At 38.3% G+C, this 14,724-nt stretch overlaps 1 protein-coding gene and 1 pseudogene across 1 annotated transcript in view; both read right to left on the minus strand.

The window, feature by feature from the left end:
- The window catches only part of ECD (ecdysoneless homolog (Drosophila)), a 34,099-nt gene that overhangs the window by 6,621 nt on the left and 12,754 nt on the right, over positions 1-14,724 (minus strand). Inside the window, exons 5-12 of the mRNA XM_006837470.1 lie at positions 14,345-14,537; positions 13,707-13,835; positions 11,913-12,041; positions 8,335-8,420; positions 5,653-5,759; positions 5,337-5,520; positions 4,075-4,142; positions 1,818-2,083 (exon numbers count right to left, since the gene is read on the minus strand). Coding sequence (XP_006837533.1) covers positions 1,818-2,083; positions 4,075-4,142; positions 5,337-5,520; positions 5,653-5,759; positions 8,335-8,420; positions 11,913-12,041; positions 13,707-13,835; positions 14,345-14,537 — 1,162 coding nt within the window. The remainder of the gene's footprint in view (positions 1-1,817; positions 2,084-4,074; positions 4,143-5,336; positions 5,521-5,652; positions 5,760-8,334; positions 8,421-11,912; positions 12,042-13,706; positions 13,836-14,344; positions 14,538-14,724) is intronic.
- Positions 9,534-10,146, minus strand: LOC102821876 (annotated as a pseudogene).

Here is a 14,724-nt window from a genome sequence, read left to right on the forward strand (position 1 = left end):
AAAAGAACAAACAAGTGTGTGGTGGAAAAGAGGAAGCTCCCCCACCACTAATGAGATGGACTGGCACGGAGGCAGAGGCAATGGGCTCAAGCATGACAACTGTCGCAATGGCGCAGGACCAGGCAGTGTTTTATTCTGTTGTGCAAAGGGTTGTTTAGAGACAGAACCAAATCGGCAGTGCCTAACAATAACAGTTTGTATGTACTATAGCTAATTTTATACTGTCAGAATTGAATATTGCATTTTTACGTTTGTTTGCATTTCACTCAACTGCAAATAGTGCCATGTATGGTCTGTTGAGTGTCTTGTGTGTTTAAGTTTTGATAAATTTTAGTTTTTATTATAAATCTGTATGTACTTTATGTTGATCATTGTTGTTAATTGCCATCATGTAGGTTCCAACTCATAACAACGCTATATAGGGTTTTCAAACCCTGTATAGGGTTTGAATAACCAACCTTGTAGACAGCAGTCTAGTGCTTATCCTACAGCGCCCCAGCAGGACTCCATATTTTATGAGGGGAAATGATAAAAATTACTATTATCTACCATGTATCTTACGCATTCACAAGATACCTATCTTTTCTTAATTTTTATTTCTAGGCTGTGTGGTTTACCTGTAGGGTTTTCAAATTGTTGTAAATCTTCAAAAATTTTTCCAATATACATACTGAAAAAAAATCCATGTATAAGTGAACCTGTGCAGTTCAAACCTATGCTATTCAAGGGTTAACTGTATTTCAACAAAATCCTTAGTTGGTTTATATTCACATTAAAATTGAACAAATAATGCTTTGGATAAATCAAATTCATTTCTATTACAGTTTTGTGAACTATACTGGATGTGATTACAGTTTCAAATGTGGTTTATAAGATTCCCTTAAAGCTACGATACTGAACCTTAATTAATCTGAATTTTACGGCTATCTCATTTGGTTCGCAGGATAATTCGATGCTGGGAGATTATTGGTTAAAGGATAATTCATAGTGGATGGCTGTGTTGGATTTCAAACACTCATCCCAGGGTGCATGTTCTTCCTCTAGTCTTCTGTCTAAGATGAGACAGTATTGACAGTATTGGCCTGTCAGTGCTGGCATACAAACTAAGATAAAAATGTAAGTGTTTGATTAATTCTAAATTGAATCTAAGTTAGGGATCATAAAAAACAAAGAGTACTAAGCCTAGAAAATTACTTGGATAATTAAGATCCCCTTTTTTCAACAATAATAATAATAATTTAAACTCTTAGTAACAGCATCACAGAGTGGTACTGCAGGATAAGTACTCAACCACAAGGTCGGTTTGAAGTGCAAGGTCAGTGGTTCAAACTCAGCAGCTGTTCCTCAGAAACCCTATGTAGGGTCAGGATGGGTTGGAATCGACTTCACAGCACTAACAGCAACAACAATAGTATGCTCCTCAAGTCGCTCTAATCTGAACAGACTACATAACTTTGTGGAGTCCTGGTGTGGTGTCATAGGATAAGCACTCTACCTCAAGGTCAGTGGTTCAAATTTATCAGCCGCTCCTCGGAAACACCATACAGGGTTGTTATGAGTCAGAACTGGCTGGATGGCACTTAACAACAACAACTTTGTAATTTAAATCCTAATAGAAAAAGTAATTAAAATAAATATTTAGGAAAATACAGTTAATAATCCTTCATCCTACCAGAGTTAAAAAAAAATCCATGAGATTCTTCTTTATTTTAAATCCTACAAATTATAAAAGGAAAAAGGAAAATTAAGAGAAAATACGGTCTTATGTAACCTGTGTAATAGACCCAGAAAGTTAAAGAGGTTAAAGACACACTTACCACTTGCTTCTGGGTGGCGAAACTTTTGCCAATGCTGGTGTGTGCAAGTTCCTGGTCCATCTGGGCCATGTATGACTTCAGATTACTAAGAATTCCTTTTAGAGATTCCACTTCCTCGGGATCGTGGGCTTCAAGGTCCACAAAGTCGTCATCACTGTCTAAACTTTCAGAGTCTTCGTGATCCAGATCATCAGAGTCTTCGTCATCCAGATCATCAGCGTCTTCGTCATCCAGATCATCCGAGTCAGACTCAAGAGGCTTTGGGCCTACACAAACACCAACACAGAAACAGCCACTTAGTAATTTTTTGTTTGAGTGCGTACATCTCTCAAAAGAATTAGAATGTTACCCACAAAGTGATCAATTGACATCATTAAACTACTTGACAAAAATCTCTTCTACAAATTAGTAATGCTGGCAGACATTCACAGAAAAGAACACAAGCTGAGTGGAAAGATTCAGCTTATAAAAATATACATAAAGTCAATTAATTATGATTTTGTTAAAATTAAAAACTATGGAATACATTTTGATGTAAACATTCAAGCCACAAAAATAGTTTTGTATCTCAGTCTCTTCTTGTAGGTAAATATCTTCCAACAGTTGAGTGGGTATCCAGATCTTTTTCTATGCACTTGTGTGTATTTATGTACATATATCTATATACGGAGTCCTGGTGTGGTGCTGTGGGGTTAATACGCCAGACTGCAAAGCTGTTTGATTTGCAAAGTTGACAGTTCAACCTCACCAGATGCTCTTTGGAAACCCTATACACACGGTGGCTATGGGTCAGAAATGACTCGATGGCACTTAAAAACAACAATAGTGTGGAGTTATAGGATAAGTACTAGACCGAAAGGTTGGTGTGAACTGTAAGGCTGGTGGTTCAAATTCATCAGTCGATCCTTGGGCTATATATACAGGGTTGTGATGAGTCGGTACTGACTCGACAGTGCCAACAACAAAAAAACATATCTATATATGTGTGGTGCTGTAGGTTAAGCACTAGACTGCTAGTGGTTCAAACCCACCAGATGCTCCTTGGATACGCTATACAGGGTCATTAAGGGTCAGAATCAACTTGATGGCACTTAACAACAACAAATATCTACTTACATAGTTCTCTTAACAGCAACCACATAATATGTATTGTGAGATCATCATTATTTAAGTGCCATTAAGTCATTTCCAACTCATAGCGACCCTGAATATGGTTTCCAATGAGCAGCTGGTGGGTTTGAATGGCCAACCTCACAGTTAGCACTCCTGTGCTTATATGATGTGTGTGTTTTGCATCCTGGAGGGCCTTCTCTATCTGAATTTATGCATGGATCTCATTCTTTAATAAAGACTCTTTAGTATTTCACAATATGGACGTACCAGGATTTAATTAACCATTTCCCTCTTGGTAAACATTTAGGATAGTCTACTTTTTGCTGTTAAATGCTGCAGTAACCATCCTAGACATGTAGCTTTCTTTCAAAATGAAAGAGAGCCAGTGCACTCTGATTCTCTTTTGGCAGCATCTTCCTTCAGTAGCTGACCCAGCTAGGCTGTTGAAACACCTAACCACTGGTCATCTGAAAAAGGAGAAAAACGGACATACAAGTTTTTCACAGAATAAATTCCTAAAAGTGAAATTGTTGAGTAACAGAACTGTCATTCTTTACAGTTCTAGACAAACTGCTTTGCAACTTTTTACACTTCCATCCCCAGAGTTTGACAGGATTCACTCTCTGATCCTTGAATACACCGGGTATTATCAATCTTAAATTTTTGTCAATTTGATAAGTGAAAAAATAACTTACTCCTATTTTGCATTTACTTACTAGTAACAGTTAGCTATTTTCAAACATTTATAGACTTTTCATATTTCTTCTTCAGTGAACAACTTGTTCATACCCTTTGTTGACTTTTACATGGTTTTCTACTGGGCTATTTGTAGTTTTCTTACTGATTTGTAAATAACAGTAAGTCTAAAGAGAAGAAGCAATATGATATGGGGTTCAAGGTAAAGTCCTACTTACATATACAACATTTACGCATTCAACAAATATTTACTGAGCAACTATTACGTCAAGCACTGAGTTAGACACCCTTTGCAAAATCATTCAACAGTGGAGTAAGATCATGGCTTAAAGCAGGTAAACCCATAGAGGAAAAAAACAAATATTTTGACTTCTAAGAGCTCCAACACTCTAGCAACTATGCTACTTACAGTTTCAAAATGAAAGTAAACATTACACTGTTAACTTACCTAAAATCTTATCAATATAGTCAACAAAAGAATCTGCATCAAAAGTGATTGGAGCCTCTGAAGGTTCTCTGCAGGATTAAAAGAAACAAGAATATACTTCTTTGAAACTTTTTCTAATGTGCTGCTAATTTCGGGAAATTACCAGAGATACAAATTTCAAAAGAGGCACAGCAAGAAAAATTACAGTTCAAAATATAAGAGTCCTTATGCTTACTTGCCATGTAGGGCAACAGAAATGGGCAAGTCTGATGAGAGGAAAGTAGAAATTGTACCTTGTGTAAGCACACGTAATGTACGCTGACTTTAGGACCTACCCACTCTCCATGCCTCACAATAGTCAGCATTAGCAACAGTGACTTATCTGAGTGAATTCAACTTAACAAACAGAAAAGAACATAGTTGCCTTCATCTCTGCTTTCTTAAAAAGATAGTGTTGTTGTTGTTATGTGTCATTGAGTCAGTTCCGACTCATAGTAATCATGTATAGGGTTTCCCAGTGGCTGGTGAGCTTGAACCACCAACCTTACGGTTCAAACTGACCTCGCAGTGCAGTGCATTAACTTGCAGCACCACACCAGGACTCCTTAAAAATACTAACTGTACATTTTAATCATTTCATAAAGCTTTATGAGCATTAACACCAACAAAGATATATTTGCTGTGCTTGTACAACAGCAGTTCCAGCTATCTCTTCTCCCTGCTATTTACTGTAATATTAAAGGAGCCCTGGTGGTGCTGTGAGTGAGGTATGGGCAGTTCAAACCCACCAGTTGCTTTATGAGAGAAAGCTGTGGCTGTTTCCTCCAAAAATGAACTAGGCTCAGAAATCCTATAAAGAGTCACTATGAGTAGGAATGGACTCAAAGGCAGTGGGTAATGTAATTAACATTTCTTGTAAAGTTAGCATATCTGTCTCCAGCAGATTCCTTCCTCCCACTTTGAGTCTGTGAAGTGGGAGATGAAAAGTCTGAGCTGGTTGAGAAATACATGTTAAGAGTCCACAATGTTGTCATGTTTAAGGAGTAAAGTACATAGTTTTCTTTCAGGCCTCTGGGATAGGACTTTCAGATCCACTGAACAGTCTTTCTGACTGACTTCAAGAATTGCAATAGATGAGGATGATAAAGTATGACAGCAAACCAGAAAGTTATCATTGTTCTAGGCAATGAAAGAGAAACAAACATAACTCCTTCATTAAAATATAGTGGAAATGGCAACGATTCAATCACTTCAATCATTTTACTTCAATACAAATTATATACCGAGGTAGTTCTGCTCCCTTGTGGGTTGACACTTTGGATATGAAAGCTTTCATGCTCTCTGAGACTTGAGTTAAGTCATAGTTGGGCTCTTCTTCCTTGGCAATGTGCTCTGATTCTCTTTTGGCAGTATCTTCCTTCAGTAGCTGACGCAGCTGGGCTGGTGAAACATCTAACCACTGGTCATCTGAAAAAGGAGAAAGCATGATATTACCACCCCACAGGTGCATGACAGGTACTCTTGTGAAGGATATTGAGGCTTAGTGGATTTTTGTTCATTTTTTCTAACCTTTCCACTCTATCCTGATCTATCACTTACCATCCTCGGGGGGAAGGCTAGCTTCTTCTTTCTTAAGGTCTTCTATATCAAATGGTGTTGTCTGCAATAAAGTTAAGATTTCTTCACCTGGGCTCACAGCAAGAGAACTAAATAAAATAAAAAAAGATAGGGGTATTTCTTTAGACAAGAACCAGACAGGCTAAGATAGACTAGGAAGAAGATTTTTTTTCTTTTAATGTTTTATTGTGAATTATGTGATACTTTACATGGGAGAACATTAGCTTTACATTCATCCTATCATATATCATTTCATTGCATCATCAACCAACCAAAGGGTATATACCCTGCAAGCCTGTCCCCCGGTCATCAGCACACAGCCCCTCTCCCTCTCTAGGTCTAGAGTCCATAGTCGCTCCATCTCTCCACATCATTGTCTCTGCCTCCATCTCTGGCATCACTGCTTCTCTGGGTAGAGTCCCGCTCTCTGCTCTTCTCCCTTGATGGTATCAAGGACCTCCACTCCTAGACTGCAAAGTTAATTACTCCCCTCCTTGCTACAAAATGTCTAACTTTACATTTCCCAACCCTCACAATCAGTCCTGATAACAATTATTCACTATTGTATCACAAGAGACCTATCCGCAATCTCCTTTCATCAGCCCCACCTAGACAGATTGGATACTACTCAGTGGAGATAAATGCAAATTTTAAAACAATACAAAACCTGCAATAACAAATCCAGAAGATTAATACCAAGATATCAGAAATGGACAATATATCAAAAGGGCAAAGGAGTGGATTTGAAACAATGGAAGCTCAAATTAGTGAGCTTAAAGTTTTTAAGCTCAATATTAGAATGCTAGAAGAACAAGCAGAAAAAAGCATGAAAAAATTGGAAGAAAGACTAAGAGTTACGTGGACACCATGAAGAGGAACAACTTATGGGTGATCTGATTTCCAGATCATGAAGAGACAATAAAAATCACAGAGAATATTGTCAAAGAGTTGTTGGAAGAAAACTTTCCTAACATCTTTAAAGATGAAGAGATAAGCATACAAGAAGCTTTATGAACCCCAAACAGTGCAGCTAACAAAAGGAAATCACCAAGATAGATCAGAGTCAAACTTTTTCCCCAGCTACTCTCAGGATACTTTCCTTGAAAAAGTTACCTACAAAGGAGCACCAATAAGACTAAGCTCTGATTTCTCAACAGAAACCACACAGGCAAGAGGGCAGTGGGATGACATATACAAAGCTTTGAAAGAAAAAACTTAAAAACCAAAACTCATATACCCAGCAAAGTTATCTTTTAAATACCAGTTGCTCCATGGGAGAAAGAGAAGGCTTTCTGCTTCCATAAAGATTTACGGCCTCAGAAACCTTACAGAGGGCCACTGTGAGTTAGAACCAACTTAGTGGCACATGGTAACCACTACCATATGAGGGAAGTAATGGGGGTAAAGTGGCTGACATTTTGAAGAAAGCAAATAAATGTTAGCTTTTTTATTATTACACTAACATTGTATTCTTTCACCATACTTATTCAACCTGTATGCTGAGTAAATAATCTGAAAAGCTGGGTTATATGAAGAAAAACGTGGCATCAGGATTGGAGGAAGACTCATTAAAAACCTACGATATGCAGATGATACAACCTTGCTTGTTGAAAGTGAAGAGGACTTAAAATACTTACTGATGAAGATCAAAGATCAAAGTCTTCGGTACTGAATGCATCTCAATGTAAAGAAAACAAAAATCCTCACCACTGGACCAATAAACAACATTCTTATTGATGGAGAAAATATTGAAGTTGTCAAGGACTTCATTTTTATTGGATCAATCATCAACACTCATGGAAGCAGCAGTCAAGAAATCAAATGACGTTTTGCACTAGGCAAATATGTCAGCTTGAGGACTAAGGCACATCTGACCCAAGCCATGGTGTTTTCAGTAACTTCATAGGCATGTGAAAGTTGGACAAAGAATAAGGAAAACCATAGGAGAATTGATGCTTTTGAGTTATGGTGTTGGAGGAGAATATTGAAAGTGCCATGGGTTGCTCACAGAACCAACAGATCTGTGTGGGAAGAAGTGCAACCAGAGTGCTCCTTGGAGGCCGAGATGTCCAGACTTCGTTTCTCATACTTTGGACATATTGTCAGGAGGGACCAGTCACTGGAGAAGGAGATTATGTTTTGTAAGATGGAGGGTCAGAGAAAAAGAGGAAGACCCCTAATGAGATGGATTGGCAAAGTGGCAGCATCAATGGGCTCAAGTGTGGCAACAACTGTAAGGTAGGCCCAGAACCGGGCAGTGTTTCATTCTGTTGTGCATAGTGTCGCTTTGAGTCGGTACTGACTCGATGGCACCTAACAACAACAACATTACCAGCAATCTCCTGTAGGACAAGTTCTCTCCACAAAGGCCAGCCCACTCCCTAATCATGCTGCTGATCCTTGTTAATGACATGTTTAAATATGGGAACTCCAGCTTCTGTACCAATCTTAAGAGTAACTCCTTAACTCCTGGCAAACTATTTCTCTGTCGCCATGCTTCACTGCTGTTATTGTTGTTAAGTGCCGTGGAGTCAGTTCCGACTTACAGTAATCCTATCTACAGTTTTCTAAGAGCTACCGGTAGGTCTGAATCACTGACCTATGGTTAGAAATCTAGTACTTATCCTACAGCACCACACCAGGAATTCACTGTGATGATCTCACCTTTCTGGTTGGTTGACTGAGAGTTGGAAGTAGTCCTTTGCCATTTCTAACTTTTCTTGGTACTCAACAGAGCCTTCCATCAGTCCCTTAAAAAACAAGAATAGTCTATCAGAATGTTATTTACATAGATCGTTACAATAACCGACACCATTAGGGGGGACAGTGTATCATTTGTTCAGGAATCCTGAGGCTCAAGTCTTAGTCGCCATTTTGTCATTAACATACCTGTTTCGGCACCACCCCTCCAAAGGAGGGGACTAGGCTAGATGCAGTAGTCTATAATCCTTTTATCTTAATTCTTTGAGTCAACAACACTTAACAACAATAACATCTACCATCTTCAAAAGTTTTTAATTAGTTATAATGAAAATATAGTTAATTAGTAATAAAGCTACAAAACAAAGCATTATAGAAAGAAAGTATGCCAAATAGAATGAAAAAGCAGCATAATTTTACCTAACATTTCTGTTTTTCACAGGCATGCTTATAATGGTAGTTAGTCATAATTATTTTATATTCTTATTAAAATTACTTTAATCTAATAAGCCCTGTTTATATTGCTACACAGTATTTATAATCATTGTATTTTTATGGATTTCTCCATTTCTTAGATATTTTCTTAAAATGTATTATCTAGAGTGAATTTCTGAGTCATGGTTTGTACTTTCCTATGATCTTGAAACACACTACCAAATTAACTCCAAAACGTTCCACAATTTACAATGATACAATGTAGAAGAGCATTAATTTTTCATTAACACTGAAAGTCATTCATATGCTTTTTAAAATTACAATCACTTTAATAAAAATAGATAATTTCACATCTATTTCTTGAACATTTTGTCATTACTGGTCATTGAAATATACACCGAAGTGCGTGTACTGACACAGCAGTAACTCTGGTGAGCTCAGGAAGGCTAAACCCTCCAGCCCTGTCACTGACCTTTATCACAGCACGTTTCAAGCATAACCCACAAAAGCACAGCAGTATAAGCTCTGCATCCATTTCCTGATTCAGGCTGTGGCCTCCAGTTAGGGTAAGCTACTAAATGTACTAAAGGCAGTATGTAGAGACATTCACTACATTTGCACTTCACTTTAATTCCCTTTTGGTAGAAAGTAATTCAGCTACTGGAATCAGCTGGAAAAATAAAGAATACTGCTGTTCTTCAAACCACAAAAAAGCAAACAGTTTCATTTTAGCTGGTAGAAATATTTGGAACATCTTGTGCATCTGACAAATGGATTTTTTACATGAAAAAATTCAATTCTTATAAACCGGACAGCACCTGTCCAGAATGGAGTCACTGGCTACTTTTCTCTTATCCTCAGAAAGTCCCTCTAACTGCTCACAGAGCCCCAAATTCAAGCGAGTCACTGTCTCTTGCATTCCTCGAACACGTTCCATCTGTCAATGGAACATTCGTTTCCAAAAGCTTAAAGTTTCACAGAGTGGGAATCGTTCAGGAGGCCTCTCTCCATCTCTTGCACGTCAGAAACATCGGGGAGGACAGAGTGCTGAATCGGAGTCACCTTTCCCTTCACTCTTAACTAACTTTGGTTGCTGTGAAGCTGACTGTGTTGCAGGATTTGAAAACTCTGTGCTTTTACTCACTGGAGTGGCATTTCTCTGGGCATTAACAACCTGAGTAGAATGGGCATTAAAAGATTTTTAGAACTCCTCCTCTTTACTGTCCGCTCTTTCACTGTTAGAAGTTCCTTAATGCACCAAGATCAGCTTCGTACAACCTGAGAAACAAGGGGATCAGAGTCCCTATTCTGTAAAGACTTCGGAGCCTCTGCAATCACCATCACAAGCTGCAGCTTCAGTCAGGTACACATCCTGGTCCCCAGGCCTCCACAGCCCCCTTTCTCATATCCTTTTTTGTTTGTTTATTAAATGTTTTTATTTTGGATTGAGTGAAAGTTTACAGGGCACATCATCAGCTTCACATTCAACCATTCATATAGCTTGTTTCATTACATTGATTATTATCCCCTCCATATATCATCAGTTAACAGTGTTTCTTCTCTCTATCCCCTTTAGCTTTTTTTTTTTGGTCGGGGGGAACTTGTCTTTTTGGAATTTACAGTCTCGGCTTTTAGGGAAGGTTTTTACATTTGTCTGTGGATATCCAGGGCTCATGTATGAGATTACTAACAAGCATTACTGAATAATCAGATGAGGGACAGTTTGCTATGTCTACTAGGTGGCTAAAGTCTGATCCTCAGAGCCTATGGTTTGGACGGTCAACAACGCTTGGGCCCACAGGGTCTTAACCTCCTGACCGGGTCTGCACGGTCTGCATCAGATTCCCCCTTATTTATTGTTTGTTTAAGGGACGCTGCCTGTCTTAGGCAGTCAGTGCGAATTCCTCAGTCTTACCCATCATCGAAACTCATTGCAGCATGGCAATGGCTCTGTCTTAGGTTGCCGAGGTTCCACATGATCCTTACCCGTCTCTGGCCACACGTCCAGCATAAACAGCCGCCATCCGAGGAAGGCAGGAAGGGAGGAGATCGGCTGGGGACCCCATACGCAAGACGTTGCCAGCCCACCACCTGCTCTTAGGGTGACCAAGCAGGATCACTATGCTGAGGTTCAATCAAGTTCTTAGGGGATCTTACTCTCTAGCAGGGGTAGCAAATTAGTAGCCACTCAGTGCTCACTTTGAGAATTACTTATATCATAAATTTGAGCATGTAGCTGATGAATATCCACAGACAAGTGGATATTATTCCACAACCTCCTAAAATGCTGTTGGATTAAGTTCCAATCAAGTTCTAGATTACTGAAAGATAACACAAATCTACTTATACCATGAATAACCTTAGCTGGGAGTGTAATCTGGATATATTGGGTCTTATTTCCCTTAAGCGATCTTCCTTTCTCTAAATCATTTAGTCTGTTTTGTAAACCTTTATCTATTTACTCTTGGATCATATAAGCGAGACTAATATCCCTAGACAGTTGATTTACATGGTGGGCAGGGCAAAAAAAGGTAACAATTCCTATTAGTGCAGTGATTCTTGACAACTCATATCCTTTTTAACATAAGTAACAAAACAGTTTTCATTACTGTCATCAAGTGCATATCTTTACTATTGTTGTTGTTGTTGTGAAGTGCCGTCGAGTTGATTCTGACCCATAGCAACCCAGTATAGAGTTTCCAAGGAGCAGCTGGTGAGCTTGAACTACTGACCTTGAAGTTCAAATGACTTTGCAGTCTGACGAATTAGCCCACAGTGCCACACCAGGACTCCTCTCTACTGTTAGTGAGGATAAATATTTTAAGATAAGTAAACAAGCTGTTTTTGGTAATCTTTTTATCTATGTTTTTACTCATTTCTATTTGGTGACTTATATCTTATCAATTTGTGCAAATTTTTCACTGGACATGAACATTCACTTAGTACAAAAATTTCCTCAATTACAACTTCAAAGACCTTTAGTTGAGTGTCACTGAACAATCTTCTATGGCTGTGTTATATATTATATACTGATCACAGGGTTTTAAATTACTGGCTTGATTTCCTCTAAAATGTATACTTAAAAAATAGATTATCACAAGACCTACCTTAAAGTACTCATTCTTTTTCAGACTGTCAAGGAAGCCAGCCCATAGAGGTGAAGTAGCAGTGAGGGATTCCTTGGAGTTAGAAACATGTGGGCTACTTTTGGAGCACAAGATCTCAAATCCATGAGCCTAAATGAGATAGTTAAAATCTTTATTAAATTGCTTTCTTTCATTTAGCCCCACTCAAGGATTAGGTGACTAGGTACTTGGTTATGTGAACATTTATGTAACTTTTCAGATTTTATTTAAAACCTGTAATTATTTCCAACTTTTAAAAAATCTCTGCAATTACCAAAAAGCAGGAAGGGAAAGCAAGTAATAATAAAGAATCTTCTCTCTCTTCAAAGAGATTTTTTCCTCCCTTGCCAGTTAAGAAAATAGAAAATTTAAACTTATTTCTTGTTTGCTTAAGCAAAGGCTTGTAAAAGGTTTCTTGCTTAACAGAAAAAACAAATAAATTGAGCATGGTCTCGGATATAGCTATCAAAGGGAATCACTTCATTTTCAGAGTCCTCTGATTAAAAACATACATTTACAAGATAAGTAATTGATGCACATGGAAAAATAACTAAAACAGGGAGCTTCTATGATCACTCTAGAACAAACTGCTGCCAATTTCTTGCATGTCCTTTCAGCAGACATGCATGTGTGTCTGTTGCATATGGACATCCGCATATTCCACTCTTCTGGACATTAGAGGGCACCGCACACACTGTTCTGCACCTTTTTTCATTTAACCATACACCTTGTAGATTAGTTCACATGAGCACTAAGTACTTATCTATCCCACGATAATACATTATTTAATGATTCCCCTACTAATGAACATTTAGGTAGTTTCCAACTGTTTTGCTACTATAAACAATGCGTCTAAACTATCTTTGTGCACATGTAAAATACAGAGTGGGTAAATTCCTGGAAGTGAAAATGGTGAGCAGAAGGGTTTTAAATGTTGATAGATATTTCCAAATTATTCTTTGATGAGAACTACCATCAATCCTGAAAGTATTTCTTTCTCAGTACTCACCACATCAACCCAATAAATTACCGAATATTTTGATATTTGCCAATCGGCGAAAGATAAAGAGCTAATTCTGATAGCGTAGTGGTTATGAGTTGGGCTGCTAACCACAGGGTCAGCAGTTCGAAACTACCAGCCATTCCATGGGAGAAAGATGAGACTTTCTGTTCCCATAAAGATTTACAGCCTCAGAAACCCTGTACAGGGTCACTATGAGTCAGAACCGACTCCACGGCACACTACCATCACCACCAATAGTGAAAGACACTGTCTTGTAGCATTTAAAAATTATAAGCAAGACTCAACATCATTCCTATGTTTAAACTGAAAGTATGTATACTTCCTTTTCTGGGGACAATCTGTTCATAGGCACTCTTGACATAATAGGGAAGTCGGATCTTTGTTATTACATTGCATTTACAATACTGACAGAGATTGAACATATTGTAACTTTCCGTATAGGGTTTTGCTTTCCCGTGTTAAGGAAAGGCCTGATGATTGCTACTGAAAATGCCATGAAAACTGTTAGCACAGCTCTACTCTGACACACAGGGGGTCTCTAGAAGTGGGAATGGACTCAACAGCAACTCGTTTCCTTTTCCACTCAGAAATGCCCAGTTCTTATCTAGTCAAATTTCTCTTCTGATCTGAAATGCCATATTATATATATTCTCTTATAAATTTAGCAGATTCTTAGACTTTCTGTGTTACACCACTTGTATGTGAAGAACATTTTACATAAAAAAGAAGATCAATTTCTGGTTCAACATTACCAACTTCATGCCCAGTCTGTGGGCTCGATGCTGGGGATGAGAGGGCAGCGGCAGCTCGTATCCACTTCGCCGGTCAGGTATAAAAATTTGTTGTGACAGCTGTGCATACAGACACTTAGTGAAAGTGACCTGGGCGGGGACAGAAACACACGAGACTTCTTCAATATCACACTCCAATATCATCTCATGGTCAAATATAGCAACAGCTATATTTGAAGAGATACAAACCAACAATTCACTGCTTACTTTTTTTAAATCAGCTTCACTGAAATATAACTGAAATGTCATTAAATTCACCCTCGCTGACCATTTTTAGCTATCACTAGTGGTATATGATATTTTGAGGAAGAAAAGAAAAATAATTATTAATTCTCTAGAAGAGACACAATGCTTTATTACGAGGAAACGAATTACTTCAAATACGGAAAGCATCATCAAAATTAGCTAGGAAATGTAAGTTATAAAGCTGTGAGTCATGTCTCTCGAAAAATCCCCCACTCGGAGGGAAAAATTTTAAATGAGTATTAACTTGCTAGAAGCCAATAGAATATTTCTATTTTTTTTTAGTGAACAACTAACATAATGGTTCAATTCTCTTTTCAGTGAGAGAAACTAAACAGTCAAGACAGACAACTTACCGAAGTCATTATTCGTGTATCAGGTAAGAATGTTTTGAAAGTTCGACAGGCTCGCAGGTCATAGGGGTCCCGCAGATAAAACGCCCGGACTGCTGCCGCCACTAATCGGGGGCGCTGCTTTAGCACGACTGCAATGCCAGCTGGGATGAAGCAGTGCGCTCGATGAAGGGAGGCTTGAACTTTTTCTGGGTACCTGTGATAAAGAACATTATTGCTTTTATACAATTATATGTTTGTGGAAAAATCAAGAACTTTTATACAATTCACCACTCCCCTAATATTCTTGTCTTGTTTTATCACATGAGTAACACGAGAAGGGAAGACACAGATACTGTATACACTTAAGGTTATAGGAAAGAAGAGTGGGAAAGAGAAACAGG

Source organism: Chrysochloris asiatica, unplaced genomic scaffold, assembly GCF_000296735.1.
Source record: "Chrysochloris asiatica unplaced genomic scaffold, ChrAsi1.0 scaffold00020, whole genome shotgun sequence".
NCBI classification, from domain to species: domain Eukaryota; kingdom Metazoa; phylum Chordata; class Mammalia; order Afrosoricida; family Chrysochloridae; genus Chrysochloris; species Chrysochloris asiatica.